Raw genomic sequence first — 22,870 nt, 5'->3', positions numbered from 1 at the left:
CTCTCTCTCTCTTTCTCTCTCTCTCTCTCTATCTATCAATCTATCTATCAATCTATCTATCTATCTATCTATCTATCTATCTATCTATCTATCTATCTATCTATCTATCTATCTATCTATCTATCTCTCTATCTATCTATCCTTCCATCAATCTATCTATCTATCTATCTATCTATCTATCTATCTATCTATCTATCTATCTATCTATCTATCTATATCTATCTATCTATCTATCTATCTATCTATCTATCTATCTATCTATCTATCTATCTATCTAATGTACCTACGGTGATTTCCCTTACATTTACATTTCCATTTACAGGCTTTAAAAAAATCTGATAGTGACATTTAATGGAGTATAATTTATTCCCACAACCGGACAAGTTACGAACAAAGATCTATCAGAAGATCTGCCTGGAGATCTTTCTAAAGTTCCACTTGCATCTCTAAATGTGCATGATCTGTTCTGTGTTCCAGCTTGATATCTCAACTCCCTAGACCTAAACTACTGTTACGAAATGATTAAAGAGACTCATCTCAGTTATGTTCAGAATGGCGGACAGAAGACGTGGGCATCTGACGGCAACGCTGACCAGACAGCGGTCAATCTCCTCGCTGACCACACGATGGATGTAGAGAACCAGGTGGATGAGAAGGTCAGGGTCACGTGGTCGAGGAAAGCTGAGTACGTCTTGTCAATGATGGGTTACGGTGTGGGACTTGGCAACATTTGGAGGTTCCCGTACGTCTGTATACGTAACGGAGGAGGTAGGTCTTTACTTATTCTCCTGCAGTGTTTGCTTTTGTTTGTTTGTAAAATGTTGTATATGTTTCGGATGTTCTTTCAGAGTTGAAGATAATTTACTTCCATGCCCAAACCTCCCGTAGGACGAGGGGGAATGGGAGCGGGCAGGGTTTGAACCCGGAACCATCGATAAATTCGAACGACAGTCCAGCGCGCAAACCGCATGACCAGGCAGCCAGATTGGCTTTTTTTGTTGAGTTGTTGAATTTGATTCTCGTGCGCAGTTAGGATTTTATTTAATTGGAAATATCGTCATCAAATTTCATATGCGTTCCTCATGGAATATAAGGCCTGAGTAAAAACACGCCACTCTCCACGGTCTCTTGCTAGTTTTTGAACGGCTTCCCAGCTCTTTCCGGTCCTCTCGGCTTCATCTAGTCACTGCGTCGCCACGTTCTTTTTGGTCTTCCTCTACGTCTTGTCCCCTGGTGGGGGTTCCACTCTAAGGCCTGTCTAACTCTGTTGTTGGTCTTTTCTAAGGGTGTGACCAACCCATACATACTTCCTTTCTAAGATCTGCACCTTTATATTTTTCTGTCCACTCATCTCCCACAGTTTGGTGTTTTCTATTTTGGAAATATTTGAAAATAATTGGAAAAATAGGTTAATAAATAGGTTTAATAGGCACCATCTTGCCTTTTCAGATATTTTGAAAACATTAAAAAAAAAGCACAGTTGTGCAATATTGACTTTAAAGCAATGTTTCGCTATAAATATAATTATTTGAGATATTTTTTCCAGAACTAAGAACACTAACTCTTGAAGTTCCTTAAAGTATTTTCTCCCTTTGTTTCAAAATATCACATTAAAAAGAAATGTGGATCTGTGTCCAGGATGAAGCACTTTCAACACACATAGAATTTTATAAATAATATGTGTTACATTATTTGTCCAAAATAAAGCGTTTTAAATGCTTTAAAATTACTATTAATCTTCCTTTTGTGTGTTCAAAGCTATTTCATAAATCTATTATCGGACCTTACCATAAAGGACTCTCCAATCCTTAATAAAGTGGGCAATAAAGTGCAGCAAGCTAACTATAATAGATCTTTTTCTTGGAGAAAAAGCTATTTTGAGAGGAAGAACTCCAGACTTACAACTATATCTATCAGTAATGTAGAAGTTATTTCTCTTATTCGATAACAAAATTATTAATTGCCCGATATTTATTGACTAATTGTGTTTTTTTTTAATCGATCCTTGTTTAATTAGGTAAAATAAATAATTTTTTAAAATTTCAGCTTGATCTGAGAAAGGGTGTGGGAGAAATAACAGGTAGAAGCTTTTTAACAGACAGACAGAGTCGATGTTACCTATACCTTTACCTATCCCATTCGTCTGTTGGACCGTTTGGGCACCATGCAAGATTTGTCGACCGTCTTTCTCCATTTCTCTCTGTCTTTTGCCTTAGTTAGAGCCTCTTTCAATGGCGGGCCCGTCCATTCTTTTAGGCTGTCTTCCCATCGATATAAGCTTTGTAAAAATGGGGTTCAGTTCAAAACTATAAGATGACTAAGAAATCATGTACAATTAGACCAGATAAACTGGATTGCAACTTTACATGTTCCAAAGCCCTGGGACTTATCATCCATTGTATGATCCTTGGAGCCTATTATATGTTCTTCTGTATAAGTGATTTAATATAAAGATTTGAATTATGCATGATGTATGCGTTGTGATGTAAGAAAATGCAAGCTTGACTTCCTTTTTTTTTTACTTTTTATTCAGTTAAAATCTGAATCAGTTACAAAAACACACAAGACAAACGTGTTAGGGGATCTGCGTCCAGACTATACAACACGGTCGAAGGGTCAACATTATTACAGAAGTTGTTTATAGTCCATAAGCGTTTCTATTGTTCATTATTTTTTATTTAATCAGTAGCAGATGACATTGGCAAAAACACACAAGAAAAAAGTAATTTTAATGCTTTCACGACGATTAACTCTTTCTCTCCTAACTGACAATACCAGCGTTGATTCCATCAGAATGTGGTAAATAATTACGGAGAGAAAGAGTTAAGGTTGTAAGGTTGTTCAGAAATCGTTGATACTTCATGATCAGTAGGTTGTTCATTGTTGTTTTTTTGTTGTTGTTGTAGACCAGGGGTTCTCAACTTGTGGGTCGCGACCCCTTTGGGGGTCGTTGGACGATTTGCCAGGGGTCGCCTAAGATCATCGAAAAAATATATTGTTTTTGTCCATTCTTCTATTGCTGTGTGTGTATGCGGAGGGGGGGTCGCGGCAAAGTGGGGGGGGGGGTTGTAAAGGGGGTCGCAGAGCCTAAAAGGTTAAGAACCGCTGTTTTAGACCATTAGTTTTGTTTTTTATTCAGTACTGAAGAGAATACATTGCTAACAACAGATGGGACACTAACGTATGATCGCGGTTTACGCAATTCATGTTAATATTGTTGATAAACTGTCCAAACTTGACGATCACCAGGTTGTCCATTGTCCTGTGTTGTAGACGAATGAGGATGGTGAGATTCTTTCGGAAGGATCTGTCCTTATTTTCCTATTGAGGCCCAGGGGTTCTAGGAAATATGGATGTTTTTGTTGGTGCGTTTGAACTCCTAAAGCTGTTTTTTTGTACCACAGGGTGGGCTAATCAATGCAAGGGGCTGTTCGTGTACATCACTCAGTTATGGGTCCCACGCCATTGTGTATAGGCTGAGGGGTCCTAAGGAACTTTGTTACTATGACCGCTTTCCCAAATCACTAGTGGAGGGGCATCCTCAAGTGGACAGGCCGGTACCGGTTTCCGCATGTTGGCTTTTCGTCAACCCAAGATTGAGGCCACATTGTGTACAGGCTGAGGGGTCCTAAGGAACTTTGTTACTATGACCGCTTTCCCAAATCACTAGTGGAGGGGCATCCACAGGTGGACGGGCCGGCACCGGTTTCCAGATGTTAATTTTTCGTCAACCCAAGATTGAGGACAAGCAGCATTGTGGTGAGCTCATGAAGAATTTGAGGGACTAGATATAATCTAAGATTGATTAGGATTTCCTTTTTAAATTCAATACTGAAGAGACTACATTGTAAATAACACGTAAGACACTAACATAAGTTTACGGTTTACACAACAGTTCACGTTAAACCTGATTGGTCTTATCTACTATTTTATCGAGAGTTTCCTTTCACACATAACTGAGTTTTTAACTTCATATTTTATGATTTGAAAAAGGTGAACAGAAATTTAAGAGCCGATGTTGTGGGTCTAGTTGGGTGCAACCAGTCTTTGCAATGTATTTATGATTTTCGCTAAACATACGGACGCTAAACTAGACCTACTATTACTAGTCATACAAACACTAGACATTTCATCCCTAAGCATACTACGAACAAAAAAATATTTAAAAATTATTAAAAAAAACAAAGCTTAAATAGTGCCATGAATAGACATACCATCACTAGACATTCCATCACTTAGAACCATGAATAGACTTACCATCACTTAGACATACTATCGCTAGGTCATACCGTCCCTAGGCATTCTATTACTAAGCATACCAAGACTAGTTATAGGCCTACCATTCCAAGACATTCTATCATAAGACATTCCATCACTAAACATAGCATGAATAGACATACCATCGCTATGTCATACCATCACTAGACGTATCATCTCTAGACATTCTATCACTAAGGATACCAAGAATAGACATACCATCACAAGCCATAGCATCGCTGGGCCATACCATCACTACACAAACCATAACCCATAAATAGACATACAAAAAAGAAGGTTATATTATCACTACACATACCATCTTTAGACAGCCAATCACTAAACGAGCTAAAACTAGGCATACCATCACTAGACATACCATCACTAGACATACCATCACTAGACATACCATCACTAGACAAAGCATCCCTTGAATTACAATTCCTATGACAAAAAGAAAAAGCTGGTTAATAATCAGTTGAAAATATTTTGTAAACGGTTTACAATATTAAACATTTAAGATATAATAATAAAGCTAGTCTTCGAGTCCGAAGATTAGCGAGGAATGTAGTATTTCCCATGGCTGCGCAGCCCCAGCTTTGACCTACATATTTTGCCACATCCAGGGCAAGCATAACCATTGTCCGCAGGTGGTCGATTTAGATTTTCTTTTCGCCGTCTGCGTCTGTCCTCGGCAGCGGATTTCCTTTTGGTCTCAAATGTGTATCCCGCGGCCTTTGTGAGTGACCTCCAGCTGTCTCGTTCTGAGGCCGGATGCAACCAGGTGCTCTCTTCTATGTCAGCTAAGGTAAGTTGTCGCTTAAGCTGGTCTTTGTAGCGTTTCCCTGGGGCGCCTCTGATAAATCAACCACCTTTTAGATTTAAGATATAGAGAGTAAATGTTAACAAATTTCCTTATTCAAATAATCAAAACCTGAAAATAACAAATGTTATTTTCTATTTTAAGTAAATGTTATAAATTTTGTTGACGGACATATATTGTTCCGGCAGCACTAAATTTCTGCGACAATAAATTCATAAAATGCGGACCTTTTATACCGCTAAACAATGGCTATCATCATGGCCTGTATACAACATTTCGATAATGTTGACCACTTGACCGTACTGTACAGTGTGGAGGTAGATCAGTGATCATGTTTTGTCTTGTATATTTTTATAATTGTTTGAGATTTTAACTGAAATTTAAAAAAAAAAGTATTTCTTAGATTTTCTTTTTTGATGTAAATCTCGCCCAGGTGCCTTTCTGATCCCGTACATCGTCTGCCTGATGTTGTGCGGGCTACCCTTGTATTTCATGGACGTCGCGATGGGCCAGTTCATGTCCAGGGGTGTGTACCACATCTGGAGCATCTGCCCCCTTTTCAAAGGTAACACAATAATTCAAGTAATTCTGGGGCAATTCCATTATATTGAATGGCGTACAAACAACAACAAAAGAAAAACAACAACAAAAACAGAAGAACTTATGCAAAGATCCCGCCACCTATTCTACAAACCCAAATCAAATTTACCGTATAAACAGACAAACATAGTTACGAGGGGGAGCAATGGATATGCTCTGTTTACTCTTAAATTTTCTAGATCCCATTTACGTTTCAATAAAATTCCATAAGAGAGAAAAAGAAGAGAAAGAGATGTGAAGTAATGTGGTTGCCAAATAATGGAACCTAAAGAAAAACGTAAAAAAAGGACAATTGGGAGAGAAGTTCAAAGAACTAGACCAATTGAACAATGTCAAGTGGAACCAATCCTCTACCTCTCCATTAAACAGTTTGGATAGAAATAGCGAGATGCATCGGCGTCATGGGCCGGTTATGGCCCGCGGGTCCTAGTTTGAGCATCCCTGAACTGACGGCTAAACTCGGAACCGGTCTAAAACGCGAGATTGAGAGAATAAAGTCAAGGGGTTCGTACTGCAACGTGCTTTGAAGAGAACTCAACTGTACATTTTATTGGCAGGGGTTCTCAATTCTTTAGATTAGAAGAAGAACATTGCTGCTTAAATGGTAGGATTTCGCAGATGTCCTTTAACTCGTGCCAGGACTCTTGTGAACTCGAGGTAAAGGTCAACTTAACGTGGATGTCCTACGTCACGTCACGCTTGAAGACGTTGACCTCATCTTGAAACCCTGTTTTGTATGGCCCAGTGAATTGTGTTGAGCAATACGCGCAGAAGTGAACAGGTAGCCAAATTGGAAAACTACGTGCGGGGGGCAGCGGGGGATGGTGGTGGTGGTGTTGAACGCCACACTAGGGAACCTGCACTTTTTCTTTGAAACTCCAGGGCGCTGGGCTGACAATCACAAACTGACGCTTATTTTGGGTAGAGAAGGGGCAAGCCTCCATGTGCACCCCATTACCTTATTGTCTGTCTCCCTTATGTAAACTTCCAGAAAGCGTAGAATGTCTTACAATGGTATCTATCTGTTGTCAGCACTGTCTTAACTCTACGCCACCATAATCCCCCCACCCCACCCCTCAATAATTTTGTTTTATCAAGGCTTTAAAGAAATAGAAACAATTCCTAAAATAGAACATTTTTCAAGGGGGGCAGAACTCATCACAATTACGAATCACGAAACATAGCTATGGGATTTAAATGCAATGGGCTTTGTTGCAGCTAGTGCTAAATATAAGTGTCACTATATTTCAAATATTTAATTCTAAACACTGTTTAAACAATTTTTTAAAATTCCGAGGAAATGTTATTGTATCCGGGTATCATTGAACAGCTATTGTGTTTTATTCAAAATGCGCATTTCAATTCTGGGTCACAAGATATATTCATCTACAATCTACAGGAACAGGAAAACTCTAGCATGTTAACAATTGATGACTATTACATTTACCTACAATAGCAGGACAATGGTACAGTAGAGTCATTGTCAAGAGAAGAAGGATAGAACATATCACAAGTCATGACACTAATATTTGTAATATTTTATGTATCATTCCAGGTATAGGCGTGGGTCAAATCATTGTCAATGTCATCTGTGCCTGGTATTACATCTTGCTTATCGCCTGGGTTCTGATCTATCTCGTCCACTCCTTTAGGTCACCGCTGCCCTGGACACTGTGTGGGCAAGGCTGGAACACGCCAGCTTGTGTCCCTCAAGGTCAACGAGTCGGTCTAACCGGAAACGATACGAACAGCTCGAGTCTGGGGCCGGACAACGCCACAGCTGTGACCTCGGAAGGATATGATTTGGTCAACGGAAGCAGATTAATCAAGCCGCTACGACCTGCTGGTGAGGAATTCTGGGTGTAAGTTGTGTAGTTCCGCATGTATGTGGTGAATTTTCTAAAAATCTTTGGCAAAAATCCAACCATCTTTAATCTTGTAGCATCACCTCATCTCATCCCCTAACCCCTGTGGTTCCGTTTAAAGCATATGCCTCCAACCAGCGTCCTACATGCGTCTCTGTGTTCAGTTTGAGACTCCCCGTCTGCAAATCGTACCCTCCTCTTTACCATCTATATGAAAGTATCGGAGCCATGGAATCTGGGCTGTCCCCTCTTCCTTTTCCCTATTACAGATGAGGGTTTATCTTGTTATGATGGACGCAGGCTTACGAATGGTATAACTATCTCCAGCGTCTCTGAAGGAGAGATTTTGAAATGTGCTGCTGCGTTTATTTCCCACGGTTCCTCATTGAGAACTTGTCTGGCCAGAGGATCATAAGAATCTTTCTGAGGCAGGCGTTGATGAATGCCTGGATTTATTTTCATGGTGTATCTAGTTTAATGAATAAATGATAATATGAATCTAATAATGTATCTCACGTCTTCTGAATCTATTGATGTGATGCCTTCTTTTCCGAGTCTTCTGAATCTGTTGATGTGATGCCTTCTTTTCCGAGTCTTCTGAATCTGTTGATGTGATGCCTTCTTTTTCGAGTCTTCTGAATCTGTTGATGTGATGCCTTCTTTTTCGAGTCTTCTGAATCTGTTGATGTGATGCCTTCTTTTTCGAGTCTTCTGAATCTGTTGATGTGATGCCTTCTTTTTCGAGTCTTCTGAATCTGTTGATGTGATGCCTTCTTTTCCGAGTCTTCTGAATCTGTTGATGTGATGCCTTCTTTTTCGAGTCTTCTGAATCTGTTGATGTGATGCCTTCTTTTTCGAGTCTTCTGAATCTGTTGATGTGATGCCTTCTTTTTCGAGTCTTCTGAATCTGTTGATGTGATGCCTTCTTTTCCGAGTCTTCTGAATCTGTTGATGTGATGCCTTCTTTTTCGAGTCTTCTGAATCTATTGATGTGACGCTTTCTTTTCTGGATTTTGAATCTATTGATGTGATGCCTTCTTTTCTGGATTTTGAATCTATTGATGTGATGCTTTCTTTTCCGAGTCTTCTGAATCTGTTGATGTGACGCTTTCTTTTCTGGATTTTGAATCTGTTGATGTGGCACTTTCTTTTCTGGATTTTGAATCTATTGATGTGATTCTTTCTTTTCCGAGTCTTCTGAATCTGTTGATGTGATGCCTTCTTTTCTGGATTTTGAATCTATTGATGTGATGCTTTCTTTTCCGAGTCTTCTGAATCTGTTGATGTGATGCCTTCTTTTCTGGATTTTGAATCTATTGATGTGATGCTTTCTTTTCCGAGTCTTCTGAATCTGTTGATGTGACGCTTTCTTTTCTGGATTTTGAATCTATTGATGTGATGCCTTCTTTTCTGAGTCTTCTGAATCTGTTGATGTGATGCCTTCTTTCCACAGGAACAACGTCCTTGAGCTCTCTTCCGGTCTGGACAATTTGGATGGTCTCCCTTGGCACACGACCTTGGCCTTGTTAGTGGCATGCGTGTTGGTGTTGTTGTGTATTGTCAAGGGAGTTAAATCTGTTGGCAAAGTAATTTTTTTTTACTACTTTTGAAGTTTGTACTATTTCAAGTTAGCGTTGGTGGGGGGGGGGAGAGGGGAAGGGCAATGAGGACTATAAAGGCGTTTTAGGGCGCCGGTGATCTTTTACACTACACTAGTGTTTAATCAAAGCACGGGGTTGAAAGAGAGTTATGTGAGACAGTTATAGAAACTAATTCCCTAGTGGCGTTTTATTACCTTAAATTGGTGCCCGGGTGGTAATAGCCATTATAGGAGACGATTAGGCTAATTAGCTAGCAAAACAGAACCCCCATTGGGATGTCTAAGGACCAAGTCCATTGCTCTGGCGGGGATGTAAGAGAGCCACAACAAAAATGTCACTATCTAGACACCGTTCTTCTAGGGGCTGTTTTAACACGGGCACCCGCACGGCTGAAGTTGTGCGGAGAAGGAATATGGGGGGAACTCTCTTGTACTCGGCCTTAGGCCTCGACTCTGACCCCGAGCGTCTTGAGATTCGTGACATTGGTTAGAGGGATGTAACAAATTATCCTCTACTTGGATTCCTCTCTGATACAACAGTTGGTCAGGCAGGAAGATGTAGAGGGAGTTTCTAGGGGGGGGGGCCTAGAGTTCCAAGAGTCATGGACTCTACTCTTCACGACAGCGTTCTCAACCTTTTAAGCTCGGCAACCCCTTTTTCAATCCCCCACTCTACCGGACCCCCCCCCCCCCCCCCCGACACACACATACAGCAATAGAAGAATAGGCAATAACAATCCATAGTTTCGATGGTCTTAAGCGACCCCTGGCAAATGGTCAATCGACCCCCAAGGGGGGTCGCGATCCACAGGTTGAGAACCCTCTGCTTTACGACAATAACATAGGAGAGGATTTACAATAAAAGTTTGTCTTTCTGTCAGGTCGTCTATGTCACGGCGACATTTCCATACATCTTGCTGACAATATTCATTGTGACTGGAGCCACGCTGCCTGGCGCTCAGGACGGAGTGCTCTTCTATTTAAAACCAGATTTCAGGTGTGAAGGAGTTAATTGTATGTACGGTTTCATAGCACAGCGAGAGAGAGAGAGAGAGAGAGAGAGAGAGAGAGAGAGTTGGGGAGTGAAAAGAGAAATAGGATAAAAGGAAGATGAAAGAATGAAAGACAAAGTCAGGGAAAAATGAAGAAAAGAAATTGAAACAGAAAGAGAGAGAAAGAAAGTGAGAGATAATGAAGAGTGAGAAACATGTTTAGAGAGAAAGAGATGTGTTGGTGACAGAAGAATAAAGAAAGAAATATGAAGAGAGAAATAAAGATAGAGATACGAAGAGAGAGAGGGAGAGAGAGAGAGAAAGAGATATGAAGAAAGAGAGAGAGAGAAAGAGATATGAAGAGAGAGAGAAAGAGATATGAAGAGAGAAAGAGAGAGAGAGAAAGAGATATGAAGAAAAAGAGAGAGAGAAAGAGATATGAAGAAAGAGAGAGAGAGAAAGAGATATGAAGAAAGATAGAGAGAGAGAGAGAGAGAGAGAGGAAGAGATATGAAGAAAGAGAGAGAGAGAGAGAAAGAGATATGAAGAGAGAGAGAGAAAGAGATATGAAGAGAGAGAGAAAGAGATATGAAGAAAGAGAGAGAGAGAGAGAGAGAAAGAAATATGAAGAAAGAGAGAGAGAGAAAGAGATATGAAGAAAGAGAGAAAGAGATATGAAGTAAGAGAGAGAGAGAGAGAAAGAGATATGAAGAGAGAGATAAAGAAAGAGAGGGAGAGCTAAAGAAAAAAAAAGAGAAATAGAGAATGAGAGAATGAAAAATAAAAGAGAGAGAATGAAAGAAATTGAAAGAGAGATAGAGAGAGAGAGAGAGAAAAGAAAGACACTAAACATTATGTAAAACTAATTTCAGTAAGCTGATGCAAGTCCAGACCTGGCTGGAAGCAAGCTTTCAAGTTTTTTACTCTCTGGGTCCGATCTGGGGTGCACTGGTCACCATGTCCAGTTACAGCAAGTTTCAGAACAACTGTATGAGGTCAGTTCTACTAGGACTTACTAGTATTATGTTTCTGTTACCGGCAAAGTGCGAAATACAGGCTTTCTATAGCATGCCGGGCGTCTTTAGGCAAAGTAAGACCTGCTCATTTTACAACATCGGATACAGACAAACCTTTTATTAGGTGTTAATTTAAGAATGGCCTCTGAAGATGACGTGGCAGTTATTCGAGATGAAAAGATTAGCCCTGGCAGAAGACAGCCGCAAAGAACAACAGGCTAAATATTTAAAAAAAAAGTAATCTAGAAAAGCTTATCTAAAGGAAAGGACTCCATGTCAGGTTTGTGTTAAAACCTTAGCTCGTTTGCCAGGGCCCCTGACATTCAACAGGCACCTTCGTGCTTACAATAAATAATTGACTCACTGTTAACAGAGTAGGCCTAATTGTTTAATGACATGAATATAAGTAATAACCACAACTGATGGAGTAATGACGTTGAGTCTAAAATATTCGAATATTGTGGTTATAGTAATTAAACAATAATTCTGCACCTTGCTACCACACAACGCCACACAATAGTTCGTTCAACACTGGCCCACAGCCGATAACAAACTCCAATGTAAATCTTGATAATCCCATACCTAACTCCCTTAAACAGGGGAACACAGAAGAATCTCAAACACACGGACGTTACACCAGCATAATAACAAAACCACTCCATAAGCTTACAAGCAAGGCAACAAAGTGCGTGCGTTCAAAAATTGTGCACTTAATAAACATTGGTGCTAGAGTGCCATAACCTACGCACCGACACTCCACACTTATAACTATATTTCACAATAATGTAGAAGTTATTTCGCTTTTTCGGTATCAAACAAAGTAATGACTTACCAGTACTTAATTGACTAATTTTATTTTTTAAAAATTAAAGCAATGAACAGCTTGATCGGAGATTGAGTGTGAACGAAATAACATGCTCAAACTTTTTACCATACAGACAGACAGACAGACAGAGTTGATAAAAGCTTTGTAAAAAAGAAATCTTAAATCGTTGTTTGTATGAGAGAGTTGTTGTGTATCGTACAGGGATTCAATCATTTTGACCTTCCTGTGTGAAGGAACCAGTGTGTATGCAGGCTTCGCTATCTTCACTGTACTGGGACATATGGCTTACAACCTGAAACTTCCCGTGGAGAGTTTCGCAACATCAGGTATGCTACACTATTTTTTTCCCTCTCTATTGTCTAGTTAAAGAACCCCCGGCGTAATCCAGTGTTTCTCAAACTTTTACACGTGACGAAATACTACAAAAACAAGTACTTAAAAAAGCTTATTATAAGTATAATTGTATTAATTAGTTTGGATCAGATCAGTGAATAAATTTGCAATAGATCTAATAATAATAATAATAATAATAATCTTTATTATCCGTAAGGAAATTTGTCTTACAATTTGTGCATTACACCAAACAAAAAACATTATAACTATAAGAAACCAAAGTGTACATTCACACCAGACTCACTCATAATTTACATGTGACAAAGTTTATATCAGATTGTTCTTATTTAATGATTTGATTGCCAGGGGAACAAAAGAGTGTGTGCTTTTAGCTTTCTCAATGCGCAATGATCCTATCACTTGTCTGGACCAGTTGGAAAAATGGGGCTGGGGAAAGAAAGGGGTATCAGCTTACTATGATTGCCTTTTTAAACGGATGAAAACAAACTTGTTAACTCAGGGCTCAAGACTCCACTACTTTTTACCGTCGCTAAAAACAATGCACAATATATTTCTTACAAAACTAACATACTCTCTAAACTAAATTGTCACTGCGACACTATAAACTATTGAATGAATTACTTTTTTTTAAAGAAAATGATTTTTAATATACAATTTCCCAACCTCTTCCGAAAGCCGTATTATATAATAAGAAAGAAGTATATTATATAAGAGCCTAACAGGCAGTGCTTTATAACTGACAGGGGTATCTTTGTATGACAGGCCTAGTGCTAGTCTATTGTATGTTTTCAATTTGTCCAGGACCAGGTCTAGCTTTTGTTGTCTACCCCGAAGCAGTGGCGTATCTCCCCGTGCCCCAGCTCTGGGCAGTCTTGTTCTTTCTGATGTTGTTAACCGTGGCCTTGGACTCTCAGGTAAGGGGAAGAAACTTCTTTTATCGGCTGCTGGGTTAGTTCGAAAGCTAAACAGAATTATTTTCCCTTGTCAGATTTGGAGATACCAAAATACACACACACACACATACACACACTCACACACAAACACGCACACACACACAAAAATACACTGTTTCGGGTGGAAGCCTTTCCTTTCGTTTGGCATCGTGACAATGACGTCAGTCCCAATAGAAAAGAAAAAGTGTCAACATACAAATCTAATCGGCTAAAAATGTCAATTCTTTGTTCTCTTTCTGTTATATAGGAAGGTGGTATGTGTGTGTGAATGTTTGTGTGTGTGTGTGTGGGGGGGTTAACAACTATTCCTATATCCTAAGTGAACCATGCTGTGATTTCCTGTTTGGCCAGTTTCCCCCTTAGAGCTTGTCCTTGCTGGGGCCATTGACCGTGTTACTGAAGCCACTACAAAATGGCAGGTTTTAAATTGTCCAAAATAAAAATTGTAGAAAGCAGAATGAAAAACATTTTTCAACGACCTCTGACCTTTAAAACACTTTTTTTTACACACACTTTCCCTGGCTAGATTGCACATGTAATTTAAGGTAAGCGCTGCCACTTTGAATCTTTTTTTTTATTCCCTAAGAGTTTAAAGTCAATTTACAAAGTGTTTCTGTGGCAATAAAAGAACTGTAAATTCTGAGTAGGCAACTTGAGACTTTAAAGCTTTTAAACATTGTTACAATGTCTTACAGAGACCGAATCATATTTGAAGAGATTAGAAACAGGATTAACCCTAACCCCACGATGACCTGCTCACTACTGTTAAAAAAAAAAGCAAGCTCAAACTCTGTGGCCATAACACAAGTTCCCCAGGGCTCGCAAATACCTTCCTTCAGGGCACAGTACCAGGAAAAGAAGATTATTATTATTATTATTATAGCTTTTATATAGCGCTACTTTCATGCTTATAGCATGCTCAGAGCGCTTTTGGTCCAATCTCATTTGTGGACCAGTTGGGGGTGGGGGGTATCTAGGAGTTGTTTTTCCGTGCTGCCTTTAGGCTTTCAGTAAACACAACTCTACCCGAGTCGGGTGTCAAACCTCGAGCCCCCTTCTAGGTAGCCAAGCCAAGCCAAGTTCAAGCGCACTTGGCCTCTCGACCACGCTTTCCAAGATTCCAATAGAGAAAGCGTTGGGAAAACAACATAAAAGAATGGACAGGCCTGGCTTTGAAAGACATTTTATCCAAGGCGAATGACAGAGAGAAATGGAGAAAGACGGTCAACCGATCTTATGTGGTGCCTCAACGGTTCAACTGACTAAGGAATAGTGAAGGTCAAAGTGGTGAAGGTGAATGATGTCAAGCACTAGTTGTCAGTCACAGATTTTTTTTATTGATCAATGAGGAACACCTGTTTCAAGTTTAATAAATGCTGAAACCTATCTATAACTGCTCGTAAACACATAGTGTTGCAACATACAAATAACAATAGTTCTAAGATAACACTGCGCACCTGGATAAAACTAGACTCTGCTTCACTTTGGCTCATAAGCTTTAATGGGAAGTAGGAATAATTAAATTCAATAATTTTATTGTAAATTATTCACAAAGGGTTTCACAAGATTGAAAACTTCAAAAATATTTCTCTTTAGAAGGAATTTTAAGATATTATCTACATGTACAAATGATTAACGAGGGTGTCGTGTGGATACAGACGATTAATGAGGGTGTCGTGTGGACAGCACAACGACCACCTACTCTTACAAGTAATGCCATATACCTATTAAAGTCGGGTGGACTTAGGGGTGGACTTAGGGGCGTCCTAAAAATGCCAAAATTCAAAATTCCAATTTTCACAAAGATTCGAACCCGACGCCCCTCGGTTCTGAAGCCAAGCGCCTTACCACTCATTCACCATGCCCCCTAAAATATCAACAATGATTCTGTTATTGCTAGTCAAGTAAGACCAATCACATATTATTGTCCAGTTTGCAGGAGTCGAAGTTATTATGACAAGTCTCCTGGACATCTGGCCAAAGCTTATGAGGAAAAGGGAAGTAATCGTGAAAGTTGTCTTTTGTTCTGTTCAGTTCCTGCTTAGTCTCCCCCTTGCATCAAGAGTAAGTATTTACAAAACACTTATCCTATGCTTCGCTGATTTTTATCTTGTGACAAATTAAGCATGCATTAAGGCATCATTTCGCAAATCGGCACTGGTCATAGGCTTTGTATAAAATAGTTGGGTCAATGGAAGTAACATTAAAATTCTGTCTTCTTCAGAATAGTCACGAGATACGAAATTTGACACAGGCGCCATAGTGAATTACTTTTTTTTTAAATTCACTTTCCAAAAGATACATTGCATTAAAAAAAACAACTAATTTTATGGTATCACAACAACAAATGTAAGAACTTTGTTCAGAATTGTTCATAGTTCTCGGTTTTCTTTGCTTGTCCCTTTTCCAGCCCTAGACATACACCCCACATGGGCTTTCATCTCAAACGAAAACCATGATCTTCGCAGTTTTGAGGGTCAGTGTCTTTATTTACTGGTAAAGTCCAACAGTTCTAGGACACATACACACACAGAAGTAGTCGCAGATATATATAGGAGCACCAGCGAGTGGACAAAAAAATATATCAGTCTTTCATGTCCATTACAAGGTCAAAGATCCAAAACTATCAATAGTCCATGATTTCCTCGGATCGTTCACCAGCTGACAGATCAGCCTGAAGGCCCATTGATCTGATGTTTTTTATGTCCACACTTAAGTCTGGGATAATCAACAATGTTCTTAGACAACACGTTGCAGAACTCCACATTAGGTCAGACCGGTACGATTTTCTGATGTTAACTTGTCGTCAACCCATAGTGAATGACAGTGTCACTCCAACATTTCGATCTAGCACAAACACCAGTGTTTAAATTATATCGAGATTTTAAATAGTTTCAGTTGTAATAATACGAGTGTACAACTTTGCGCATAAATAGAAATCAATACATATGTACTTTTATATATGCTAATTATGCTATCTTTATTTGGTATATATGTGATATAACATTACCAAAGGACAATACATTAGATCAACGGGAGATTTTATCGAAAAATTGTTTAACCAAGTAATTTGTTTGCAGTTTGATTTGCAAGCTCGAGTTTATATTATGTTAAGCCATTAAATATGTTAGCGTAGATAAACAATAGAATGCGATATGAACTACTAACCTAATAACATAAAGAAAAATGAAAAAAAAATGAAACAATAAGATTTAGATTTTGAAAGAAAAGTCAGAATTAAGTTTTTGTATATGTCTTACAGACTTGTCTCTTATTTTCTTGTCTTGTTAATGCCGTTTCGTCCTCAGCATTATTGCTCGTACCCACTGAAGCTTCTATATGTAATGTGTTTATGTTGTCCACTTGTCTTTGTGTGAGATATACCATTAGATAGAGCCATCATTTGTCTAATACATGCCTAACGGCTGTCTGTGTCGGCTCTATCTAAGTTGTTGGTGAACGGATGCTGGCAGGGGGGGGGGGGCTTGCTGGGGCTTGTGACCTTTGACCACTGGGGTGGTAATTTGCATACGGGCGAAATGAATCTGGATCAGAAGAATGTTTTTTGGACATTCCGATGGTCTAGAGGTTAGTTTTCCTTGGTGCGTTATCGCTAGGCGGTGGTGTCGAATCCGGAGTCACAGGTTCGAGCCTCGGTCAGCGCGTGCCCTTATTTTCGTAGCATTTTAATTCACTACTTTCTCTCTTACAAACTTGGTCACTGGTGCTGTTATTCATTTATGTTTAATATATGTATGTCCCCAGGGTGGTATCTATTTATTTACACTAGTCGACTGGTACATTGCTGCATTTGCTACGGCTGCCATTGGGTTACTGGAATGTATTATAGTGGCTTGGATCTATGGTGAGTAGCATACACATGTATGAGTTTATTTTTACAAAGCTTATATCAACTCACTCTGTCTGTCTGGTAAAAAGTTTTTACACGTTATTTCTCCAACACTCAATCTCGGATTAAGTTGAAATTTTGAACAATTTTCTTGTACCTGACAAATCAAGAAACAATTTTAAAAAAACAATTTAACCAATTAGTTAATTAACTTATTTGTAATTAATTATTTTGTTTGGTATCGAACAAGGGAAAGAAATCCTACTCGGCAGATGTGGGGGACTAAGTTGAATTAGTCTTCTCGAGGCTTGTACCCTCGAGTTTGAATTCAAGTCGCACCACTTTTTAATGTTGCCGTGGTCCGGCCAAGTGTGTCAGTAAACCTCCTATCTGACCACTCAAAGGTCTTAGACTTATTTAACGGCGTATTCACAGAGATTTTGTAACCCTTGATCTATCTATTTATCTTAGTTCAAAAATTTTTTTTTCTTGGTTTGAGGAATAAAATGACTATTGGTCATTGTACTGATCACACAATACTCTCGTAAAATGATGCCTATCTTGTTTGTAAAATGTTTGTAAAATGTTTGTAAAATGTTTGTAAAATGTTCGACATTCTTCGAATGTTCCTTCATAGTTGAAGATAATCTACTTCCTAAGTCCAAAACCTCCCGCAGGGTGTGAACCATCGACAATCAAATCGACCGAACGACAGTCCTGCGAGCAAACCGCACGACCAGGCCGCCCCTCCTTAACCTGCCATTGTCCATATGTTCCTAATTTCTGCAATTAAATTTGTGTGTCGTGTATTATTATGAGTTGAATGTTTTTGAACCATAGAAAATTTTTTTTTTTTAAATTTATATTTTTTATTGTCTTTGACAAACTTGCTGTTAACATATTGCCTAGGCAATCATGAGTAATGGAGAGCGGATGGTTTTGGTTGTGTAGGCTGAAGAGTTTCTGATGAAATCAGGAGCTGGTCTGTCGTACAACGTGAATTGAAAGGAGTGGTGTGAAAGTTAAAGAGGGGGGCTAACCAGTAAACCAGTAAAGCTAACCAGTAAAGGTACAGATCTTTGTAGCTTGTCAGATTTGGATGAAATTATCATTTTATTTTTAATTCTTCATCAAGGATTCGATACGTCTACAGAAGTTTAGTTCTACTAGCTGTCCGGAGCTACAAACCAACGATAGAGGAACAACACCTGAAGGGTCTTTAGTTTGTTTTAATGCTACTATACATATCTCAGGGTTCCAGTTAGTACCCAAGGAACATTTATGCCAAGTTTCATCAAGATTGAACGTTTTTGATTTTTATTCGGAACATACATACATACATACGCCTTACTTTCTACTTTATAGTATGGATTATTGCAATACATTTATATCTGCCTTGTCTATTTGGCAGGAGCCGAAAGATTTATGGATGATCTAGAGTTGATGATTGGAAGAAGACCTCCATGTATTTTCAGCATCTTATGGCGATGTGTAACTCCTTCGTTACTGCTGGTGAGTTATCCCCCCTGATTGACTCCTGAGATATAAATAGATACAGAATATATTAAGAAAAACTAACGCGCCAAATAGCTTGTACGGTAAGAGAAGATTAGCGAGTAACAGTATAGATCAATCCGCACAAGATCTTGAACCATAAAAGAAACCATCTAGCAGACACTTGGATGGCTGCCTGGTCGTGCGGTTTGTGCGCTGGACTGTCGTTCGGATTTATCGACCGTCGAGGGTTCAAACCCTGCCCACTCCCATCCCCCGTCGTCCTGCGGGAGGTTTGGACTAGGAAGTAAACTATTTTCAACTCTGAAGGAACATCCGAAACATGTAAAACAAAACATTTTTACACTTGCAATGAGAGAGTAACTCTTCCCTTTTCCTTCTGATTCTCTATGGCCGAGGACATTCTGCAGTTGTCTTCCCTTCATCACTTTCGCACTTCGGAAACAGCTATGAAAGCTGAACACCTTGAGTGATTGAGGACCCTTTATACAGAGGCGACCTTAGGGGGTGGCGGGTGTAACAGCCCCAGGGCCCCGCGTCTTAGGTGGGCCCCGCGACAAAGAGAATCTCTTGTCGTCGTCAGCCCAAGCTAGAAATATTCACGGCCGTGATATGACACTCTCCCAGGGCCCCGTGCACTAAGGCCGCCTCTGTCTTTATATATTTGTTGACCGCTTCCTTGAGTGTCACGTCAATGTCACGCCAGTGTCACGCCAATGTCACGCCAGTGTCACGTCAATGTCACATCAGTAATGCATCATTAATACCTTTAGTGCTAATCACCATACAAAATGGTGCCTAAAGAAATATATTGTCTAGTCGAGAGTATGGAAGGGGAGGCTATAGGAAAGGGGAGGCTAATGGAAAAGTGAGGCTATTGGAAAGGGGAGGCTATTGGAAAGGGGAGGCTATTGATTGATAAACACTATTACATGTTTTTTTTATATCACTTATAAGAAAGATAACTCCATTTGGCGTATTAGGAATAGAAGGGCATGCTGAGATGTCTAAATAAAATGAATAAGATGTAGTATTGATACCTTTTATTTTCGTAATTGTTAAAAAGGTAATTTTTAAATATAGTAGAAAGCCGTTTATCCGGATCGTCAAATATCCAGACTGATTTTAAAAAAATCTAAGTGGTCTGGTCTTGCTGATGTGCAGCGAGAGATTAGAGATTATTTCTCTAAGTAGTGATAGGCTAACAGCCAATATGTGAACGGTATTTTCTTCTGTATATTTTACTTATATGCTTTTTTTTACGTACGGCGTCATGCACTCATTTAAATATCCTTTATATTGTTGGTGAAATGGCTATTTAATAAATTCCGCATTCGGTAATCCGGACGATCGATTATCCGGACAGACCCGTTCCCAACTAGTCCGGATAATGGACGTTCTACTTGAAGCATTCTTTAGTTGCTAATAAATTCCTTTTGTTTGCTTTCAAAGTTCTGATTTTGTAATGGTCCTCACCCAAACACACATCCTTGAGTCACGTGCTTCTCTATCTCTTCTATACAAATTACGATTTAATTTTAATCAACAATGGTTATCACGTGACTGTTTTTTTTTTCGTTGTTTTATCAATATTATCACGTGACCATTCGTTTTGGTGAATGGGGTCCAGTAACAAACCAGGGTTTAGGGTGAATCTGTAGTTTCTAAAATGTATGTATTGATGTATGTTTGGTACCTGCCTTCTTATTCGAATTCATTATATATATATATATATATATATATTAGAGCTTGTTATTATAAATGAGGTTGCATAATATTTTTAATACGTTACGTAAAATTCGGTAGTTGGAGGTTGGAGGTTAAAGGTTGAAGGTTGGCAAGGCTTGAAAGGAGATGTTTATGGCATGGCAGTCAAGGGGAATGTTATGTGACATTACCTCTAGGAAGAAACTTTTTAAAAAATTTTATTACCACAGTTTGTATGTTACCCACGATGGCTGAGTAGTGAAGCGATTAGCTTCCGAACCGATAAACACAGGGTTTGAATCTCGGTAAGGACTGGAATTTTCAATTTCAAGATTTTTATGGCGCCCCCGAGTTCACCCAACTCCGATTTGTACCTGATATTAGTTGGGGAAAGTAAATGAGTTGGTCGTTGTGCTGGCCACATAACACCCTCGTTAACCGTCGTAAAAAGAAACCAGATAACCTTTGCTTCATCAGCCTTCAAGATCACCAGGTCTGAAAGGGACACTTTGTTACTGTTGATAAATAAAGGCTTCTTTACTACAAGTTTAAATACAAAATGCTTGCTATAGCTATATAACTATAACCTATATTTCTTGATTTCTCATTTAGATTTTGTTGGTGACGTCCCTTCTCAGCTACGAGGCGCCAAGTTTTGAGGGCTATCACTACGGCGCGGGCGCCGTGGCGTTTGGATGGATGGTCGCCGTCGTCTGGTTTTTGCCGGTGCCGCTTGTCGCAGGTTTCAAGCTGATGACGTCACACGGAAGTATACGAGATGTAAGGAGAGGGAGAGAGAGAGAGAGGGAGGGAGGGAGAGAGAGAGAGAGATGGAAGGAGGTTGAAAAAGAGATAGAAAGAGAGAAGAGGAGAGGGATAGAGCTTTTAGAGGAGAGATAGCAAGAGAGAGAGAGAGGAAGAGAACGAGAGAGAGAGAGAGAGAAATTGAGAGGGATATAGAAAGACTAAAACATATTGTTATGTTATCTATTGTCTATCCATCAATAAGTCTACAAAAGCCATTCTCAAAACATTTTTCACACAAGTACCCCACCACAAAACAATTCATGTTCCAACCTCCTCCCTCCCCAAATCTCACACAAAGCAATGTCTTCTTTTAAAATACCCCTCTGCTAAGTCTGTTTCTTAAAAGAATAGTACTTGGCGCTTCACTCCCCTGAATACGTTTTGACACGTTTTATCTCCCATTTTCCCATTCTCGGATCAAGTTTAAATTTTGCATAATTATTCATAGTTGATAACAACACATGAATCAATCAAAAAAAAATAACTAATTATTCAATCATTTAGTACTAAATTAATTAATGTTGTTTTATATAGCAACAAGAGAGCTAAACCCTGTAATGTTCAGTTCTTGGCAGCAATTAGCGGTTCTTTCCCTTAGATAACCTTTGATTTTAAAAAGTATTAATTTTTCTATCGATTGTTCTTTTATTAAGCTTACCTTGCCATTTTCACATGATCTGTCACCCTTCGGTCGATACTAGATCAATTTCCGAACTCTGCTGAATAACTATAGTATTTAGAGCAAGACAACTAGTTTGAGTAAGACTTATTTCTTCCATTTGTCTGCCCATGTCATAGTTTTAGCATTAAATAGTCGAACTCACATTTTACTTTCGACTCTTTTTTTGTCGACTCACAGAGGCTCAAATATAACTGTTCACCGTCCCCTGAGTGGCAGCCTGGTGACGTCAGCTTCCGGGAAATTTACCAACAGAAAACACGCCCACCAGCTTTCTGTAGATTGCCCAGACCGCCATGTTTGCAGGGAGTCTCAAAATAGAAAACAGAGTCTTAGAGATAGAACATTAGAGTCTCGGCCTTTCAGGATCTATATATATATGTATATTTACTTAATTGCTTTTTTTTTCCACTATTGTGTCTATTGTATAGATTAACCTTTTCCTATGCAATTTAATATTAATAATAATTTTATATGAAAATGATATTATTTTACTATATTTAATTTCGTATTCTATATAACACATTTTGATAGAATTCGCAATTAGACTTTACAAAGCTTATAGGCCTATCAACTTTGTGTCTGGTAAAAAGTTTGTACACGTTATTTCTCCCACTACTAATTTACGATTAAGTTGAAATTGTCCACATGTATTTCTTGTACCTGATAAAACAAGAATAAATTAAAAAAACAACAACTATAGTAATGAATAAAGGATTGTTAATTGGTGAGAGAGAGAGAGAGAGAGAGAGAGAGGGAGGGAGGGAGGGTCTTTTATAATGATAAGCGGCACTGTCGTAAGCTATTTTAAGTAAGCAAGACACTCACAACATTACCATATTTAAAGGAACTGTTTTGATCAAAAGTGTCTAAGAAAAATCGAAAAAATCTTGGAAGACAATGGCCACCCGCTCCATCAGAACTATGTCAGGTCGTCGCGAAGTGGGCGACTGCTGTCAATCAAAACAAGAACCGAGCGGTACAAAAACTCGTTCGTACCTTCCTCGGTCAGATTATATCAACGCC

At 39.1% G+C, this 22,870-nt stretch overlaps 1 protein-coding gene across 1 annotated transcript; it reads left to right on the top strand.

Moving 5' to 3' along the window:
* The first annotated feature begins 326 nt into the window (after positions 1-326).
* LOC106080049 (creatine transporter-like) lies at positions 327-22,531 on the top strand. The gene is made up of 13 exons (XM_056036098.1): positions 327-768; positions 5,514-5,645; positions 7,236-7,542; positions 8,999-9,131; positions 10,027-10,142; positions 11,010-11,132; positions 12,181-12,305; positions 13,135-13,247; positions 15,219-15,350; positions 17,052-17,151; positions 18,548-18,648; positions 20,971-21,138; positions 22,025-22,531. The coding sequence occupies exons 1-13, from the start codon at positions 519-521 to the stop codon at positions 22,163-22,165; spliced, it is 1,941 nt and encodes a 646-aa protein (XP_055892073.1). The 5' UTR covers positions 327-518; the 3' UTR covers positions 22,166-22,531.
* The last annotated feature ends 339 nt before the right edge of the window (positions 22,532-22,870 follow it).

This window comes from Biomphalaria glabrata, chromosome 7 (assembly GCF_947242115.1).
Source record: "Biomphalaria glabrata chromosome 7, xgBioGlab47.1, whole genome shotgun sequence".
NCBI classification, from domain to species: domain Eukaryota; kingdom Metazoa; phylum Mollusca; class Gastropoda; family Planorbidae; genus Biomphalaria; species Biomphalaria glabrata.
Note: the sequence above shows the minus strand (reverse complement) of the source record. Positions and strands in the feature narration are given on the sequence as shown.

Coding starts and splice junctions, on each gene's coding strand:
- LOC106080049 (XM_056036098.1), top strand. CDS start 519: ATGATTAAAGAGACTCATCTCAGTTATGTTCAGAATGGCGGACAGAAG. Junction 10,143..11,009: donor TATTTAAAACCAGATTTCAG/GTGTGAAGGAGT, acceptor AACTAATTTCAG/TAAGCTGATGCAAGTCCAGA. Junction 13,248..15,218: donor CCGTGGCCTTGGACTCTCAG/GTAAGGGGAAGA, acceptor ATTATTGTCCAG/TTTGCAGGAGTCGAAGTTAT.